At 42.5% G+C, this 20,360-nt stretch overlaps 1 protein-coding gene across 2 annotated transcripts in view; it reads right to left on the bottom strand.

The window, feature by feature from the left end:
* LOC126236392 (translational activator of cytochrome c oxidase 1) overlaps positions 1-20,360 on the bottom strand; it is a 53,525-nt gene that overhangs the window by 28,813 nt on the left and 4,352 nt on the right. For both annotated transcript variants that reach the window (XM_049945676.1, XM_049945677.1), the window contains exon 3: positions 15,009-15,142. In XM_049945676.1, the coding sequence (XP_049801633.1) occupies positions 15,009-15,142 (134 nt within the window). The remainder of the gene's footprint in view (positions 1-15,008; positions 15,143-20,360) is intronic.

The following is a 20,360-nucleotide window of genomic DNA, read 5'->3' as shown; positions in this document are numbered from 1 at the left end:
TTGGATGTACCGTGCACTATTCAGTGTCCCCTCGACGATCGCCAGTGGTGTACGGCCAGTGTAGGAGATCGCTCCCCACACCATGATGCCGGGTGTTGGCCCTGTGTGCCTCGGTCGTATGCAGTCCTGATTGTGGCGCTCACCTGCACGGCGCCAAACACGCATACGACCATCATTGGCACCAAGGCAGAAGCGACTCTCATCGCTGAAGACGACATGTCTCCATTCGTCCCTCCATTCACGCCTGTCGCGACACCACTGGAGGCGGGCTGCACGATGTTGGGGTGTCAGCGGAAGACGGCCTAATGGTGTGCGGGACCGTAGCCCAGCTTCATGGAGACCGTTGCGAATGGTCCTCGCCGATACCCCAGGAGCAACAGTGTCCCTAATTTGCTGGGAAGTGGCGGTGCGGTCCCCTATGGCACTGCGTAGGATCCTACGGTCTTGGCGTGCATCCGTGCGTCACTGCGGTCCGGTCCCAGGTTGACGGGCACGTGCACCTTCCGCCGACCACTGGCGACAACATCGATGTACTGTGGAGACCTCACGCCCCACGTGTTGAGCAATTCGGCGGTACGTCCACCCGGCCTCCCGCATGCCCACTATACGCCCTCGCTCAAAGTCCGTCAACTGCACATACGGTTCACGTCCACGCTGTCGCGGCATGCTACCAGTGTTAAAGACTGCGATGGAGCTCCGTATGCCACGGCAAACTGGCTGACACTGACGGCGGCGGTGCACAAATGCTGCGCAGCTAGCGCCATTCGACGGCCAACACCGCGGTTCCTGGTGTGTCCGCTGTGCCGTGCGTGTGATCATTGCTTGTACAGCCCTCTCGCAGTGTCCGGAGCAAGTATGGTGGGTCTGACACACCGGTGTCAATGTGTTCTTTTTTCCATTTCCAGGAGTGTAGTATAGGCAGAAGTCGTCAGCATACAAGGAATATGAGACAGATGTTCCCACTGCCATAGCAAGCCCATTAATTGCAATCAAAAAGAGGCAGACACTTAAGACAGATCCTTGCGGTACCTCATTCTCCTGAACTCGGGAGGAACTATAGGAGGACACAACTTGCACATGGAAGGAACGAAGCGACAGAAAATTTTGTATGAAAATCAGGAGCGGACCCCAAAGATCCCAACCACGAAGTGTAGAGAGGATCTGATGTCGCCATGTCATATCATATGCCTTCCGCATGTCAAAAAAGATGGCGACCAGATGCTTATGGTGGGCAAAGGCCATGCAGGTGGCAGACTCCAGGCACACCAGATTATCAGTGGCAAAGTGGCCCTAACGGAACGCACCCTGAGATGGAGCCAGATGGCCCCGAGACTCAAGTAGCCAAATCAACCTCCGGCTCACCATGCATTTGAGCAACTTGTTAAAAACGTTGGTGAGGCTAATGGGGCAGTAGCTGTCCACCTCCAGTGGGTTCTTGCCATGTTTCAACATGGGGATTACCACGCTTTCCCGCCATTGCGACGGGAACTCACCCTTGACCCAGATACGGTTGAAAAGGTCTAGGAGGCGTCGTTGGAAGTCCACCGAGAGGTGTTTGAGCATCTGACAGTGGATGCGACCTGCCCCGGGAGCCGTATCAGGTCAAGCGGCTAGGGCACTTTGGAATTCCCACTCACTGAATGGAGCATTGTAAGATTCAGGGTGGTGCATGTGAAATGAAAGGCTCCGACATTCCAACCACTCTTTCAGGGAGCGGTAGGCCAGTGGGTAATTCGTAGAAGCAGAACTCTGAGCAAAATGCTCTGCTAAGCGGTTTGCAATTGTGTCGGAGTCAGTACAGACTGCTCCATCAGTGAAAGTGCAGGTACGCTGACGGGGGTCTGATACCCATAGAGTCGCCTAATCTTGGCCCATACCCGTGATGGAGAGGTACAGAGGCCAATGGTGGAGACATACCTTTCCCAGCACTCCTACTTGCGTTGGTGAATGAGGCAGCGGGCTCACACATGGAGCCGTTTAAAGGCGACGAGGTGTTCCAATGAAGGATGCTGCTTGTGACGCTGGAGTGCCCGCCTGCGATCTTTAATCGCCTCAGTGATCTCGGGCGACCACCAAGGCACAGCCCTCCACTGAGGGGACCCAGAAGAACAGGGAATGGTCGATTCAGTGGCAGTAACGATGCCGGTGGTGACCGATTGAACCACCGCATCAATAGCGTGATTAGAAAGAGGCTCAATAGTGGCAATGGAGGTGAACAAGTCCCAGTCAGCCTCATTCACAGCCCATCTGCATGGACGCCCAGAAGAGTGAAGCTGTGGCAGTGACAGGAAGATTAGAAAGTGGTCACTATCGCACAAGTCGCCATGCACACTCCATTGGACAGATGGTAATAGGCTAGGGCTGCAGATCGGAAGGTCGATGGCTGAGTACGTGCCATGCACCACACTGAAATGTGTGAAGGCACCATTATTTAAAAGAGAAAGGTCAAGCTGTGCCAATACTTGCTCAACGATGTTGCCTCAGTCTGTTGCCACTGACCCACCCCACAGAGGGTTATGGGCATTGAAGTCGCCCAGTAACAGAAAAGGTGGCAGCAATCGGGACATCACCATCCGGTGGAAGATAGAGACTGCACACAGGAACAGCTTGAGGCATCCACACCCAAACAGTGACAGCCTCTAAAGGAGTTTGTACAGGGACAGACTTGCTGTAAAGGGAGTGAAGGACGTAGATGCAGACACCAGACACCACAAGATACCCTCTCATAAGTTGCCCGGTTCCCATAATAACCCCGATAGCCACGGAGGGCAGGGGTTCGCATCGCTGGAAACCAAGTTTCCTGAAGAGCAATGCAGAGGAAAGGGCGAAGATCTAGGTCCTCAGTGGATGCCAGAATCTCTACCTTGCCCTCAGAAGCAGAGCTTGTAGGTTGCGGTGGGGTGGGTGCCACCACAAGTTCCTTCGTCTTAGAGGTCTTCTTCTTGGACTTTTCTTGCTGCTCCTTGGGTTTCACTGGCTGGGAGGGCTTCACCGATTCAGTCTCCGGGACAGAGGTGGATCGCAAAGCCCTTCAACCAGCTGCTTGTGAGCACATATGCCACTGCCGGGCGTCATCCTTCCCATTTGTGGAAACCTGTGAAGGGAGGGACCGAAGAGACCCCTTGCGAGCGAGAGGAGCCAAAGAAGTTGGATGCTTCTCTGGCTTAGAAGCGGGGATGGATCTCCCAATGGGTGGGGGGTGAGGGGTGGGGGGTGGGGGGGGGTGTTCGTCCTGAGGTAGGTGGCGCAGGAGCAACAGGGTGGGTAATGCCCCCCCCCTCCCCATGGACACGGGGGCATGAGAAGTTGTACGGTTCAGTGAGCCAACTGGAATTCACTGAACTGATGGGGCTATCATGGCTGTTGTAGCGGCGGCATATGAGGAGGTCATTTGCACAGGATGGAGTCATTCATATTTCCTCTTAGCCTCAGTATAGGTCAGTCGGTCCAGGGTCTTATATTCCATGATTTTCCGCTCTTTCTGTAAGATCCTGCAGTCTGGCGAGCAAGGTGAATGATGCTCTCTGCAGTTGACACAGATGGGAGGCAGGGCACATGGAGTACTGGGATGTGATGGGCATCCACAATCTCGACATGTGAGGGTGGAAGTACAGCAGGAAGACATATGGTCGAACTTCCAGCACTTAAAGCATCACATCGAGGGAGGGATATATGGCTTGACATCACAGCGGTAGACCATCACCGAAACCTTCTCCGGTAACGTATCACCCTCGAAGGCCAAGATGAAGGCACCGGTAGCAATCTGATTATCCTTCGGACCCCAATGAACGCGCCGGACGAAATGAACACCTCGATGCTCTAAATTGGTGCGTAGCTAGTCATCAGACTGCAAAAGAAGGTTCCTATGGAAAATAATACCCTGGACCATATTTAAACTCTAATAGGATGTGATGGTAACTGAAACATCCCCCAACTTGTCACAAGCAAGTAACCTTCGTGACTGGGCAGAGGATGCCGTTTTTATCAATACTGACCCAGAGCGCACTTTGGACAAGCTCTCCACCTCCCCAAACTTGTCCTTTAAATGTTCTACGAAGAATTAAAGCTTTGTTGACATGAAAGACTCCCCATCAGTTCTTGAACAAACTAGGAACCGGGACGAATAAGTGTCACTGCCATTCTGAGCCTTATGCTCCTCCCACCATGTGGCCAGGGAGGGGAACGATTTGGGATCATATTTCTGAGTGTTGAATTGAGCCCAAGAATGCTTGGAGACTACTGGCTGCTGGCCACCAGCAAGAGATGATGTACCACGCTTCATTGTGGGTCATCCGCCCTGATGCCACCCACTCTGACCAAGGGCCCTCCCCACAGGTGCCACCCAGCCTCAGCAAGGGCCACCTTGCAGGATGGCCATTGCCGGGAGTCCTGATGCCCCTGGGAGATAGGCATCTACTCCTTGGCTTATGTGGGAGTTAACAGCGCAGGCATCAGCAGAGCGATCCCTGTGTTGTTGGGGGCTACAACCAACAGGATACATGGCAGCCCCACCACAATGGACTGGCTACCGTGCTGGATATTAGGTGCAAGGAAGTCCATGGTCATCGTCTCGACAAAAAGCAACACTGCACAGTGCATGGTGGAAATTGCACCCAGGAATGTATCCTTGCCCAAGAGATGGAGAACAAGCAGGACGGCAATGCGACGACAAGAAAGCTGGCTAAAGGTCTCAATGCACGATGGACACAATGCACCATGTAAGGCGCCCTTCCCCAGTTGGCTCACTCTTCGGAAGAATTTGGAAATATGGAGGTCAAACCTGAGAACGGACCATCACATATAGGCCGAAATGTTTGAGACTCCTTTTAGTCACCTCTTACGACAGGCAGGAATACTGTGGGCCTATTCTAAGCCCCAAACCCGCAGGGGGGATGTAACATCTCTTCTGATGTCAAAATGGTACACATCCCATTGTACCATATGGACAGTATTCATATGCAGTGAAAAAAATGTTATCTATGTACATTTCTATTAAACAACCTAAATTCTGAACTGTTCCAAGAATGATACACAACATCTGTATTATAAAGGGTGCATCATATTATTCTATGTAAGGTTGAGATAGGAAGATACATGAAGAGCAGGAAATTACACTTACAAAAGTTGATGATATCAACATTGGCAAAAAAGACCTGCCACATTATATAACTGATTACTTTAGAAATGCTTGACAAACATTTAGCTCAAAATTTAACATGCCAAGACAAACCCAGGTTTTAGACACCAGCATATAGCACAATGTTTGTTCCAACTAGTGAGAATGAAGTAGTAAAGGTGATTAAAAGCCTCAAAGGCAAAATTTCAGCTAGTGTAGATGATGTATCAATGTCACTTATAATCAATACTGCTCACAAACCACTAAGCTCTTGGTTCACATTGTTAATTTATCATTCACAGAGGGAATGTTCCCACAGAGATCAAAACTATCGAAAGTGATACCTTCATTCAACGGTGGGAATAGGCACAAAGTTTAAAATCATTGACCCATTTCACTCCTCTCAACATTCTCTACAGTAACTGAGATATTAATAAAACAACAAATTGCCATGTACTTAAACAATCACAGCCTACTGAATGATAATCAGCATTGCTTTCAAACAGCTAGCAGTACAGAAACAGTGATAAATGACTTAACTGATGAAACAGTTAGTACTGGATAACAATAATAAAGTTGTAGAACAGTTGCCAGAGACTGCAGTCATGTGTGTGTGAGTTGCATTTGTGTGAGTGTGTGTTTTTATGTCTGTCATCTATTTCTGACAAAGGCCTTGTTGGCAGAAAGCTTATTTTGTGATAACCTTCTTGTAGTGCCTATCTGTGACTCAGCATCTCCACTATATGGTCAGTAGCAACTATCCTTTTCATAATATTGTTGTAGAACTTGATTTAGATCTTTTTAAAGCATTTGATGCGGTTAGTCTCAAATTCTTTTAAATAAGTTGGAAGCAATGAGGATAACAGGAATAGAAAACAACTGGTTTCAATCATATTTGCAAAATAGATCACAGGTTGTGGAGCTCACATCAGCTCATGCTACTCATAAAATTAGATTAGCATCTGATGCCAGGAAAGTCGAAGTAGGTGTACCTCATGGTAGTGTGTTAGGCCCCCCTTCTTTTCCGTATTTATGTAAATGACATACACACCACAGAATATGCAACCAAGACCATTATGTTTGCAGATGACACTAGTGTAATAGTGAGTGATGATAAGGAATCTATGTCCACTACAACAGATCAAGTCCCCAAGTCCTTGCATTCATTGCTCAATGCCAATAGACTGACACTTAATGTGAAGAAAACGAACTATTTGCAGTTTGGAACAACGAAACAAAAGCCGGATCTCCATCTGGTACTGGGAAGAGATGTGTTAGGAAGGGTACACTGCACAAAATTTTTAGGAATGTATGTTGACCAAGACTAACTGGAAAGACCATGTAACTAAACTCCCCCAGAGATTCAGTTCTGCATGTTTTGCTCTGAGAATTATTTCTGAAGTTTGTTGCCCAAATGGCACTAGAATGGTTTATTTTGGTAACATCCAGTCCTTTGTAGCTTGTGGAATAGTTTTCTGGGGTAAAATTAATAGTCGATTAAATGAAATTTTTGCATTACAGAAGGGGGCCATGACCTTGTACACATACAAATGTGTTAATAACAAGAGCTGGACTTGGTGAACTGCAAACCAACTCCAATTACCACAGATATAATACTTGCAATTGTGAGTCCCTCCATATAGAAAAAGTTAGAACACCCCATACTCAACTACATGTGATCTTGGTGCAACCAGTTGGCTGTATTACACAAATCACATGTGAGCCACCTTGGTATCATTCTCTATAATGCACTGCCAACATACATAATGAGGCTGCAGAATGAAATGGCTTTTAGAGCAGAATTAAAATTATTTCTTGTTGAGAAGTTATCTACAATGTAAATAAATATGTTCTTATGGGATTACTAGGCCGCATTTGTAGTTAATTCTTTTGATTCTGTTAACTGATGTACCACCTATGCTATGTTTGTCTTTGCAAAGCATGTTTCTGCTGTTGATTTTTTGTTCTCCATGTTTCATATGCAATATAATACTTCAGATGCAGTGCAACACACCTCCTCTGAGAAGGGATCTGGTGCTAGCCCTTTTGTGATAGATACAATGTCGGCAGGTTTTCATGTGTTCATGCATCGTATTTTTCAACAGTGCTATATAATGTGTTCATTTGTTCTTACTTTTACTAAGGTGTTTTACAACAGTTTTATGGTTTACCTACAGCACTGATTTACTTATTGTGCATGTTTTACCTTTCATCAGTGTTATGAAATGCGTTCATGTGTTCTCACTTTTTCAGTAGTGTTTCCATTTTCAGAATTTCTTGTTCAATGATTTACTTCTTGTGCGTGTTGCATCACAATTTAGATTATGTGTTTGTTATTCCCCTTCCAATCATATACAGAGCGAGGTGGCTACACCAGTCTTAATGTACTGAACTCGCATTCGGGAGAACTGCCATTTATTCCGCATCTGGCCATCCTGACTTGGGTTTTCCTGCCCTACTTTGTTGATGATTTATATATGTATACCCTATTTCTGTAATGTAGCTGACACATCCAATACAAATGTGCTAAATGGTCTATGGACGAATAAGTAAATAAAATAAATAATAAAAAATAAAAAATCAGGAGAGATCAGGCATTATCAAATTTCTTGCTCCAGTTACAATACGTGTATCACTGGCACAGAGAGATATCAGCGTAGTCCTATAAATCTGAATGTATCTCTTACAAATGCTTTCATATCTATGAAGTACAGTTATAAAAGTAACCTATAACTGAAAGTATAATAACGTGCATCCCAAATGTTACAAGGAATGTCCTACATACAGCTAGGGAAGAGAACTTCAGGCACAGTCATCAGTAATATTATCATAAAAATATTTTCCAAGTATCACAATGCAATGTAAATATTAATACTTCTGGATTAAAGGAGACCACTCACAGAAAGGCATGTGGTGGGGGTAGTTTTTAGTGAGGTGGGTAGAGGCAGATGGAGGTGGGAGGCAGGAAGAGTGACAGATTGGGTGGCTAGCAGCTCAGAGAGGCAGATGATTTGGCGGCTAGGAATGTGAGAGTGAGCACTGGCAGGTATATAGATCAGACACGGAACGCACAACTGTAGGGGTCAGTGGGGAGCAGCACATGTTGAAATCAATGTAGGGACATGAGTTGAGAGGGTGTAACATGAGGAAGAGGAAACAGTTGGGTGAAAAGTGAAGGAACAGTGCGTTACCTGATGCTGCAGCTGGGCCAACTACAGGAACAGAGAATGTGTTGTAAGGATAACTTCCATCTGTGTAGTTCTGAGAAGCTGGTAGTGGGGGGAAGGGCCCAGATGGCCCAGGTCACGAAACAGCCATTGAAACATGGAAGTTTTGTTCAGCTGGATATTGTGCCACAAGGTGGTCAACTTTGTTCTTGGCAACAGTTTCGAAGTGGACATCTATTTGGTAGTCATAATGGCATAAAAAGCTGAGCAATGTTTGCAGCAGAATTAGTATATGAAATGGCTGCTTTCTCAGGTGGCCCTGCATCTTGTGGGGTAGGATAAGCCTGTAACAGGACAGGAGTAGGAGAGTCTAGTTTGGGTAGATTGGGCAGGTTTTTCACCTTGGTCTGACATATGGATATTGTCTTTGTGTCAAGGGGTTGGGTGTCAAGAGTGACATAAGAATGGACTAGTGTGTTGTGTAGGATGGAACACAACTTTAGGCATTGTGCAAAGGATCTTGGGTAGGATGTCTCTCATTTCAGGGCAGGATGAGAAAAAAAGCCTTGGCGAAGAATATGGTTCAGTTGTTCTAGTCCAGAGTAATAATGGGTGATGAGGGGGTATTCCTTTGTAGCTGGTTCTTAGAAGTAGCAGGACAATTTTCAAAAAATGTTTTTTGGAGGGTGGTGTGGGGTATGGGTGGTTATGGTGTGGGAAATCTGTTCGTGGATTAGGTTGCGGGGGTATTGGCTCTCTGTGAAGGCTTTCATGAGGCCTTGGGCATATAGGGCAAGGGAGTTCTCATGACTGCAAATGTGTAATCCACGGGTTGCTGGGTTGTATGGGAGGGATTTTTTGTTGTGACAGCCTAGCCACTCGTGTGTGACTTACATGCAGTGAAAGGAACTCCCTTGCTCAGTATGCCGAAGGCCTCAAGAAGGCCTTCACAGACAGGCAATACCCCACAAATCTAGTGCACAAACTGATTTCCTATGCCACATCCTCACACACCTCCAATCCTCCCACCACATCCAACACTCAGCTACAATGGAGTGCCCCCCTCATCACCTAATATCACTTTTGAGTTGAACAACTGAACCATATCCTTCCAAAGAGCTCTGATTATCTCTCATCCTGCCCTGAAATGAGGGACAGCCTACCCATGGTCCTTCCCAACCCTCTTAAAGTGCTTTTCCATCATCCAGCCAACCTACACATCATCCTAGTCCATCTTTATGTCACTCTCACGCCCAACCCTTTGCCACAGGGATAATATCCCTGTATCACACCAAGGTGCAAGAACTGCCCAATTCATACACCCAGAACCTCCTACTCCTCTCCTGTGGCAGTGTTATCCTGGGACATCACAGGACAGGCCATCTGAGAAAGCAGCCATCAAATACCAAGTCTGCTGTAAACATTACACAGCTTTTTATGTCAGTATGATTACCAACCAGCTGTCCATCAGGATGAATAACCACTGCAAAACTGTTGCCAAAGGTGAAATCCCCTCACCCCTGCCCAAATCACGTCATCATGTCACCTTCAGCTTGCGCCACTCCCCACCGGCTCCAGCAATCATACATTACATCCTCGCCCATATACCTCCCACCACTTGCACCAGAAGTCCTAGCCAGTAAACTGGCTGCCTCCCTCCAAGCTGCTACCCATCCATGCCCAGCCATCTCCCTCTGCCCATGCCACCTGACAACCAGTCCACCTGCTGAAATACAGCATCGGCATTATGTGTGTGTGTGTGTGTGTGTGTGTGTGTGTGTCTACAATCTTAAGTAGTGCCTACTTCTACAAATATCATTACAAATACATTGGCAATACAAGACATGATAGGGCATCAGGTGACTGAAGAATATTTATTGAACAGAAATGAACTGTGATTATAGTATGATGATGGCCTTATAGTGAAAGGATAGTATTTCCATCCTTGAGTTCTAATGTATATAGACTATTTCATGTGTGGCATCACATGTCGACTGATAATTTAACTTGTATGCCCTAGTGCCTGCAACATAGTCTACACTGTTAAGTATATGTAAGTATAGAAGATAACTTATGTCTCATTTAAGTCTTTGTTATTATTATGTTTGTGAGCTCTGTCAGCAATATATAAGCAAATGTTGGTATGTTATTTTATAGGAGCTTAATAATGACATGATCATCGAAAGTGGTCAATCGTGCACAACATAAATGATATCAAGATACAGCCTACAATGGACAAGATTTTCTTTTAGAATAAAAACTAACTGAGACCTCAATATTTGCTGAAACAATGCCACTCGTAAGATTCAAGGCTATCTCCACATATTTACGCTTTGCTACTAATTCACCAAAAACACAATATTATAAACTGAGGAAGGTAAGACCAGTCATTTCACAACAGCTTGAAGATGCATATGCAAGTTCATAAGCACTTCTCATCGCACAAACTTTCCACTTTCTATTTTTTAAAGGAACACACCACAATTTGACTGTTTTATTGTTTCTTTAAGTACGATCTGGGTTTCAGCCTTTTAGGCTATTTTCAAATATTTGCTAAAAACAAAAACTGCATGGAGTAAGACCACATAAAATTTCAAAAGATGTAAAATGTCTTAAACAATTAATGTAAATTGGTGTATAATTATGAAATATGTACTTACATTTATGTCTTTAACATAATATTGCAGGACACATAACATGTTTCCAGGCTCAAAGTTGGCCACAAATTAAGAAAAATATTGGCTCCCCGTGAAATGCCAGATGTAAAATCACCATCTAGTAACAAGTAAGTAACCATGGGAGCACGAGATATTTACTAAAAACAGGCTTACATTGGTAAGTAAAAGGTTAGCACATGTCCTGAAAACATAATGATAGTGAAATCAAAGAGTATGAGCAATAGAGCAATTAAATACTAAAATGACAAAGCATCATAGATATATGACTATTAATGTTAAATATCTTCAGACTATACACAACTATCTAACTGTCCATCATAGCCAACTTTGAGCATGACAAGATGTTAAGTGTCCTGCAATATATGTTAAAGGCACAAAATGTGAGTACATATTTCGTAATTACTCCAATTTTCATTCACTGTTTAAGACATTTTACATCTTTTGAAATTTTAAGTGGTCTTACTGTACACAATTTTTGCTTTTAGTAAATATTTGAAAATAGCATAAAAGGCCTAAATCTGGGTTGTACTTAAACAAACAATAAAGCATTCAAATGGTGGTGTGTTCCTTTAAAAAAATATTGTATGACTGTTGCTCAAAACATCAAAAACTGCTTACTTTCCATTTCCTCTCGTCATCTACCTGTAATTACCTCTGCACTTGACAAATTTATAATAACTCTGCTGCTTTCCCACTGGTTCCCTGACTATAAGATTTACCAATACAACAAAGTCTTTCACAATTTTAAAGTTATTCCTGTCTAGAGCCCAAGTACCCAAAAGGAATTTCAAAATTACATATCCAGTTTGATATACTGTTACACAGCTACAATATTTAACAGATCACTGTCTAATACACAATGAAGTGCCAAAAAAACTGGAATAGGCAAACATATTCAAATACAGAGATGTATAAACAGGCAGAGCACGGGGCTGCGGTCGGCAATGCTCATATGAGACAACAAGTCTGGCACAGTTGTTACAGCACTTGTTAATCAAGACTTAAGTGAGTTTGAACATGGTGTTATAGTCGGGACATGAGCGACTGGACACAGCATCTCCGAGATAGCGATGAAGTGGCAATTTTCCCGTACAACCATTTCACAAGTGTACAGTGAATATCTGGTATCTGGTAAAACATCAAACCTCCAACATCGCTGCACCTGGAAAAGATCCTGCAAGAATGGGATCAACGACGACTGAAGAGACTCATTCAACATGGCAGAAGTGCAACCCTTCCGCAAATTGCTGCAGATTTCAATACTGGGCCATCAACAAGTGTCAGTGTGTGAACCATTCAATGAAACATTACTGATATGGGCTTTCAGAGCTGAAGAGCCACTCTTTTACCCTTGATGACTGCATGACACAAAGCTTTATGCCTCACCTAGGCTCGTCAACACCAACATTGGACTGTTGATGACTGGGAAAGTGTTGCCTGCTTGGAAGAGTCTCGTTTCAAATTGTATCGAGCGGATGGATGTGTATGGGTATGGAGACAACTTCATGAATCCATGAGCACTGCATGTCAGCAGGGGATTGTTCAAGCTGCTGGAGACTCTGTAATGGTGTGGGACGTGTCCAGTTGGAGTGATATGGGGGCCCTGACCACGTCTAGATACGATTCTTGACATGTGACAGATAAACATCTGGTCAGATCGCCTGCATCCATTCATGTCCATTGTGCATTCCGACGGACTTGGGCAATTCCAACAGGACATTGCAACACCCTATATGTCCATAATTGCTACAGAATGGCTCCAGGAACACTCCTCTGTGTTTAAACACTGTCATTGGCCAAAAAACTCCCCAGACATGAACAACATTGAACATGTCTGGGATGCCTTTCAACATGCTGTTCAGAAGAGATTTCGACACCCTCGTACTCTTATGGATTTATGGACAGCTCTGCAGGATTCATGGTGTCAGTTCCCTCCAGCACTACTTCAGACATTAGTTGAGTCCATGCCACATCATGTTGCGGCACTTCTGTGTGCTCACACGGGCCGGGCCCCTACACAATATTAGGCAGGTGTACCAGTTTCTTTGACTCTTCATTGTATATTAATCACATTTCTAAGTGCTTATTTTTTTCATTGCAAGTAGCAATGTCTGCATGTTTCCCAGTAAACTACAAATGAATTTAATATTCATTAGTCTTTACATGTACCTCACAGAATATACAATACACAGAAACCTTAGTCTCAATACATCTCCCAAAATTACAATAAAATATGAGTAATCAAATGAGAGTAGGAAATCTCATATTTACAAGTGTATAATCCAATTAATGAATTCATAATTTCCAACAATAAAAGTTTAACTCACAAGTCACATACCAGCTTCCCAATGAGTGACTCTTCAACAAGAAGAATTCTGGCTGCCAAACAGTACAGCGAGGGGGTGCAAGCCGCCAAAGTGGCATCAAATCAAAACACTTGCACCAGACTGGCATTCGCACGACATTTAGCTGATGTATTTAGACCACAGAGCAGCAAGTGTACCACCAACTGAGGAGGGAGACAGATGTGTAAAGCACAACAAAACATTCACTCATATATATTACAGAGAAAAATATATTAGCAGCTTTGAAACTGGGGAGGAGGAGGAAATGAGTGTGATAAACTGAGCCTTCAAATGTGAAGAGAAAAACAACAAATAAGTATGAGAGATGAGAGCTTTAAAATTGAAGAGACTACAGAAGAGTGTAGACCAGAAAAATATGATACTGGGAAACATTTGGTCAGGTACATGTTCTTTAAAACTATATCCTCGTCAACAACTAGCTACAGAAGAATCAAGAATTATCTTTTCCTACTTCCATTTATTTCAGATGCATATATAATAACATATTTTATACCATCAGTTTAATAGCAACTGATCTACTACTAGCTACAGCTAAAATAGGCAAAGTTGTCATCATCTTGAAGGTCGATTAGAACAGTGCCTTACTAGGCAAGGTCCTATTAGAGATGGCGTCCGCCCCTGGTAGCTGAATGGTCAGAGTGACTGAATGCCATACCTAACGGCCCGGGTTCGATTCCTGGCTGGGTCGGAGATTTTATCATTTTCTCCGCTCAAGAACCTGGTGTTGTGTTGTCTCTATCATCATCATTTAATCCCCATTGACACGCAAGTCGCTGAAAAGGCATAAACTCAAAAGACTCGCACCAGGCAAATGGTCTATCCCCTATCCACGTAGCATTTCCATTAGAGATGGTATGCTGTTGTCTTCTTCCAACCTTTGACCTGAATTACCCAGGAAGTTATAATGGATCTACATTTTAATCAGTATTCTGAACCAGGTTGCAACTCAGCATTTTTCATATTAACAAACTTTGTAACAGATGAAAGCATTGGCAAGTGTCAGGCAAAAGTTTTAGGACCGACTGATACTTTCTTAAAACTTATGATTTACGAAAAGTGATAAATTTGAGGTACACAGAAAACTTCACTTGATATCTAGGACTTATCCAACACTAATTAAACCCCCTGACAATGACCAAAATGCTAAAAAAGTTTGTTTACCACCTAATGTACTATGTTGCAACACACTGACAATACAACAGCATTCGAAAAACTGCTAAAGTAATAATTCAAAAATATTTCTAGTGGTGTGACATTTCTTAGAGATATCTACAGAAAGATGTGGAACTTTTTTCTTTATTTAGTAATGGAAAGCTATGTTATCATGGCAGTTGCATTTTATAAACAGGTGGTATTGTGTTGCTCCTGTAGATACTATCTGCCGCAATTTAAGAATTCCAGGTGTTGTTTTTCACTGTGTGTGTCACTGTGATTCAGATCTCACATTGAGAGACATGAATTCATGCTGCAGAGAGTATTTAAGTTAAACTGTCTGCCAAAATAAGGTACTTATTGCAAAAAAATAAAAAATAAAATAAAATTAAAAAATCAGACACACAGCTGTTATCAACAGTTTTTAGATTATTGATTATCACTACTTAACTTTATCACACATCACATTAAAACACAGGAAAAGACAACATGTGCCGGAATGAATGTACATCAAGATTTAATAACTAACCTTGTCTTCTTTATGATTGTCAGTAGTTCTGTTCTTGTTTTTGCCAAGTTATCAGTTAACACTGAGACAAGCATCAGAGAGCCTGCAGGACCCTTCAACTCAATGAGACCAGGTTTGCTAGCCACTTTTGAATTCTGCAAACATAGAGGGCAATTACACATATACATTTACCAACTTGAAGTACAAATTCTGCAAATTAATCAAACAGTTGTGTTTGGCAGCTTTTGCAATCAAACAGTGCATATAGTCTGTGCTGCAGTTTCAGTGAAAAAAGGGTTTATTTTGCATAATCATGCAATGCGAATGGAAGCATCCGATTCCATCCATCTGCTTTGACCCATGACTTGGATGTGCTGTGTTACATGACATCATTGTGGCACGGTGTTTTTGAGTCAGGACGTGTTTGTAGATGTGTTGTAGTGTTTGGTGGGTGCTCTTGTAAAGTTGGTTGTGTTACAAGTGGTATTTGATCATTTGACTTTGCATAACAATTCTGTGAATTAGTCGTTGGAAGAATTTGCTGTCTAGCCAGTGAGTTATTCCGATTTATTGTTTTGCGGTTTACGCATTCTTGTTTGCTTTAGGTACGATAAATGTCATGTTTTTGCTATGGATCGAAATTTAATACAGTTTTTTTTTTTTTTTAAGTGATGGATATGATGGGAAAGTTTAACAGTTATTTGCTCCAGAAAGTGCTGGGCAATGATATGATGATGACTATAAGATTGTTGCAGGGGTTTGGCTTGACTGCTGACTACTTGACGTGTCATGTGTGTAATGAGATCACAAAGCTGACTAGCATTCCCGCTCAGACCAGGAACCTGTTATGTGGTGGTGTCACCTTTGGCAGTCTAACTGATGAGGGATCTATGTCTACATCTATACTCTGCAAACAACTGTGAGGTGCTTAGAAGAGAGTACATCCCACTGTACCAGTTATTAGGGTTTCTCCCTGTTCCTTTCATATATGGAGCGCAGGAAGAATGAATGATTGAACATCTCTGTGTGTGCAGTAATTGTTCTAATCTTATCCACACAATCCCTGTGTGGGCGATTCATAGGGGATTGTAGCATATTCCTAGAGTTACCATTTAAAGCCGTTCTTGACACTTTGTTAATAAACTTTCTCGGCATAGTTTATCTTCAAGAGTCTTCCAGTTTAGTTCCTTCAGTATCTCTGTAACACTCTCCCAAAGATCAAAGTAACCTGTGACCAATCATGCTGGCCTTCTCCGTACATCATGCTGGCCTTCTCCGTACACGTTCAATACCCCTGTTAGTCCCATTTGGTATGGTCCCACACACTTGCAGCAATATTCTAGGGCAGGTCACATGATTGATTTGTAAGCAATCTCCTTTTTAGACTGAGTGCACTTCTCCAGTATTCTACCAATAAACCAAAGTCTGCCACCTACTTTAATCGCGATTGAGCCTATGTGATTATTCCACTTCATATTCCTACAAAGTGTTACACCCAGGTATTTGAATGAATTCCAACAGTAACTCATTGATATTACAGTCATAGAAAACTATGTTTTTTCTTGTTTTGTTTTGCAAACATATAGAGCAAGTTATCAATCTTTGCACCACCTTGAAATCTTATCAAAATCTGACTGCATATTTATGCAGATTCTTTCAGATACTACTTCATTATAGATAACTACATCATCTGCAAAAAACCCTGATGTTACTATTAATACTGTCTGCAAAGTCAATAATATACAACATGAACAGCAACATTCCTAACACACTTCCCTGGGGCACACCTGAATTTATTTCTACACCTGACAAGGATTCTCCATCCAAGATAACATGCTGCATCCTCCTTATCAAAAAGTCTTCAACTCAGTCACAAATTTCACTTGATATCCTATATGATCAAATTTATTGACAATAAGGGTAGATAGGGTAATGAGTCAAATGCTTTTCGGAAATCAAGAAATACTGCATCTACCTGACTGCCCTGATCCAAAGCCTTCACAGTATGTCACGTGAGAAAAGTGCAAGTTGGGTTTCACATGATCTATGTTTTCGGAATCCATGCTGGATGGCAATGAGGAGATCATTCTGCTCAAGATACCTCATTGTGTTTGAGCTCAGAATATAATCCAAGATTCTACAATAAATCATCATCAAGGTGGACAGTAGTTTTGTGGATCATTTCTACTGTCCTGGTTCGAGCTATCTACGTTGGCCATCAGCAAGATTGCTGTACTTACATATTATTTCTGTTATCATTCATCTTTACATTTTTGTGAGCATGAGACAGGAGTGAGTGTGTAAAGCATTTTGGATTGGGTTTCTTTTTGTAGAAAAGTGTGCACTGACTATGGGTTGGGTTGGGTTGTTTGGGGGAGAAGACCAGACAGAGGTCATAGGTCTCATCGGCTTAGGGAAGGACAGGGAAGGAAGTTGGACATGCCCTTTCAAAGGAACCACTCCAGCATTTGCCTGGAGCGATTTAGGGAAATCACGGAAAACCTAAATCAGGATGGCCGGACACGGGATTGAACCATCGTCCTCCCAAATGCGAGTCCAGTGTGCTAGCGACTATGCCACCTCGCTCGGTCACTGAGTATGTGAAGTACAGGAGGAAGTTGGGAGGGCAATGGGGGAGTGGTTTGTGTGGTGAGGAGGGGGGCTGGGGGGGCTGGGGGGGCTGGGGGGGGGGGGGGGAGTTGACGCCCCGTGGTGCCAGCGGAGATCAAGGAGTCACTGTGTGTGTGTGTGTGTGTGTGTGTGTGTGTGTGTGTGTGTGTGTGTGTGTGTGTGTGTGTGTGTGTGTGTTGGGGCCGGGGGGGCTGCTTTAGAGGATGGGCAACCACGGCGAACTAGTGCTATTTGTCAATGACATTTTGGGTTGCGAACTAGTGCTATTTGTCAATGACATTTTGGGTTTTGGTATCGTTGGTTTCATTTTCTAGGTATTGATGGTTTCGTTTAAGCTACATAGGTCAAGTGAAATCTGTGGTACCACATTTTGGAGTTGTGTCTGGTATCAAGGGGCTACATCTGAACTAAATAGGTACGTGAAATGTAAGAATCCTGTGGTTTTCGTGTTTGTAGTGTTATGCCATATGTTGAGAATTTTTTATTTTATTTTGAGGATAACTTCTTTTGCGATGGTGCTATTTTTCATATAGCATATTTAGCTTGTGCCCACCCTAAACCCCCAGCTTCCTGTGGTTTTCCTATTAGTTTCATTATTCTCATGTTGTTTTGATTTTTGTTCACATGTGTATGTATTGCCATTACGGTCGCCACATGTACATGCTGGAAATATGGGTGTCCACCATCTTGATGACATCATGTAGGGTGGAATCAGATAGGTGGAATCTGACATTTTTGTAATGCCATATAGCGAAAAGTAAATAAGCACACAATTGCCGAAGAGGTCTCGAAATCTTACACTAATTTCCTAACATGTTTACACGTTTTTAGTATTTAAAGTCAATAATAAGGTAAATTTCAGATTAACTGTTATTTACACAACCAAGAGACGAAAGCAATTTTTATGTTGGTATTGCCTTTTAGTCCAATGTTCACAGTGGGGCTATCCTTTGTGTTAAAAAGATTTTCAACAGACTGCTGGCAGGTATAATGCAAGGAATTAGGACTCTTTAACAATTCAAAAAAAATTAATGACTTACCCAAAAGCCAACAAACTCTTGACAAAATAATGTCATGTAACAATATTGGCTGTAAAAGAGGAGTTACATTCTTACATACGGAGAATCATTATAGTCTGACAATTGTGACTTAATATTAAGCAAGCATCTGTAAATCAACAAAAGCTTTTTGGAATAAATCAGGAAGCAGTTACAGGTTTGTTTCCTCCTCTAAAGTAGCAGCTTCCCAGCTTGTTTCACTTTGTTCACTTAGAGCCTCTGTGAGTAAAAACCCAGCAAGGGCATACAATGAGCCAGACAACTGAAATATTAAGAGGTGGGGTTCAAATTTCCATCCAGTCATTTAGCTTTAGATTTTGCATTATAGGGAAAAACTCATATCGATCCTTTGAAAAGAGGCTGGCCTACTTTATTCCCAATCTTTGTCACACCTACGCTTGTAACTCATCTCTAATGTCTTCACCATTCACATGGAATTATATCCTAAACTACCTTTTCTCTAAGTATAATAATATAAAGTAATTAATTGTTACTACCGATTAAAGAATGAGTTGTCACCAGCTGCTTCTCTCTACTGATGTACCCCTTTACTCACTACACATCTTTAAAGATTTTCCTTCAATATACAATGGAAAAAAATGATCAATCAAGTAATGACCTAAAACTACAGTATACAATCCACTGACAAAAAAGTGAGCAATAAACAAATTGTGGAACTGCAAGGAAAATGAACGTGTGGTTTCATACTTACTACAGCTTATGGACTGTTAACCTTAAGTTATCAACACTCTGTATTCAGTGATTGTATTTTTTAATAAATCTGGAAGAACAGTTACGGCTAAAACACAGCCCCACCACAAGACTCAATCTGTTCTGTATACCCCAAGAATTTTATAATTAATCCAACAAAAGAAGCAATGGTACTATGTCACACGACGAAAATATAATTAAAAAAGAAACTAAAGCAAAATTTATCTTTAAATATACTAATCTAGTTAAGAAGGCATCTGTAAAAAATATGCTGTCCTTGACTTACCACGAAGGATGCATTGCGTTTGTTGGTCTCTTTTAGACACTGTACTATGGCCTGAAGAGAATGTACACAGATGAATTCGGTTACAGTGACTCAAAATGCAGTGCTCGCTACTTGCACAACACAGTTGGACAGTGTCGGGAAATACATGTACAATCTTATTGTTAAAATGTGGTATTTCTTGTGGAACAAGTAATTACACATAGTAAATGTTTTTTTAACAATCACAGAACAAGAGCTATGATAATGCTGAATGGACAGGTAATCCCATTGATGAATTATATTCTGAATGAAATATTTGAGTCTTGGGTGAGTATTTCTGAACTGGCACTCTTTAGGAAAACTGTAAACCAGAACTAGATCTGAATATCAGCATGTGCCACAAGTGTACAGTTTTTATCCATCTCCATCATTCATTTCATTAAATGTCTGCTATTAATCACTGTTGCTAAAACCTAAAGTGTCAGTCCCCTACATACATGTCCTCGAGCATTGTAGTAATGACTCCAAGGAATGAAGAACTAATGGAGATATGAAGAGACAGATTAAAGTTCTGTGTTGGTTCTTCAGTTGTCAATTATGTCCTGCTTGTGGATGGTTGAGCTCAATGTGTAAACCCCAATACATACATCACTCTTTGACGAAACAAAAGTATCAATGAACCCAAAAAATACAGGGTATGAGAGATGG

Source organism: Schistocerca nitens, chromosome 2, assembly GCF_023898315.1.
Source record: "Schistocerca nitens isolate TAMUIC-IGC-003100 chromosome 2, iqSchNite1.1, whole genome shotgun sequence".
Lineage (NCBI taxonomy): Eukaryota > Metazoa > Arthropoda > Insecta > Orthoptera > Acrididae > Schistocerca > Schistocerca nitens.
The sequence above is the reverse complement of the archived record's forward strand: the minus strand, read 5'-3'. Positions and strand labels throughout refer to the sequence as shown.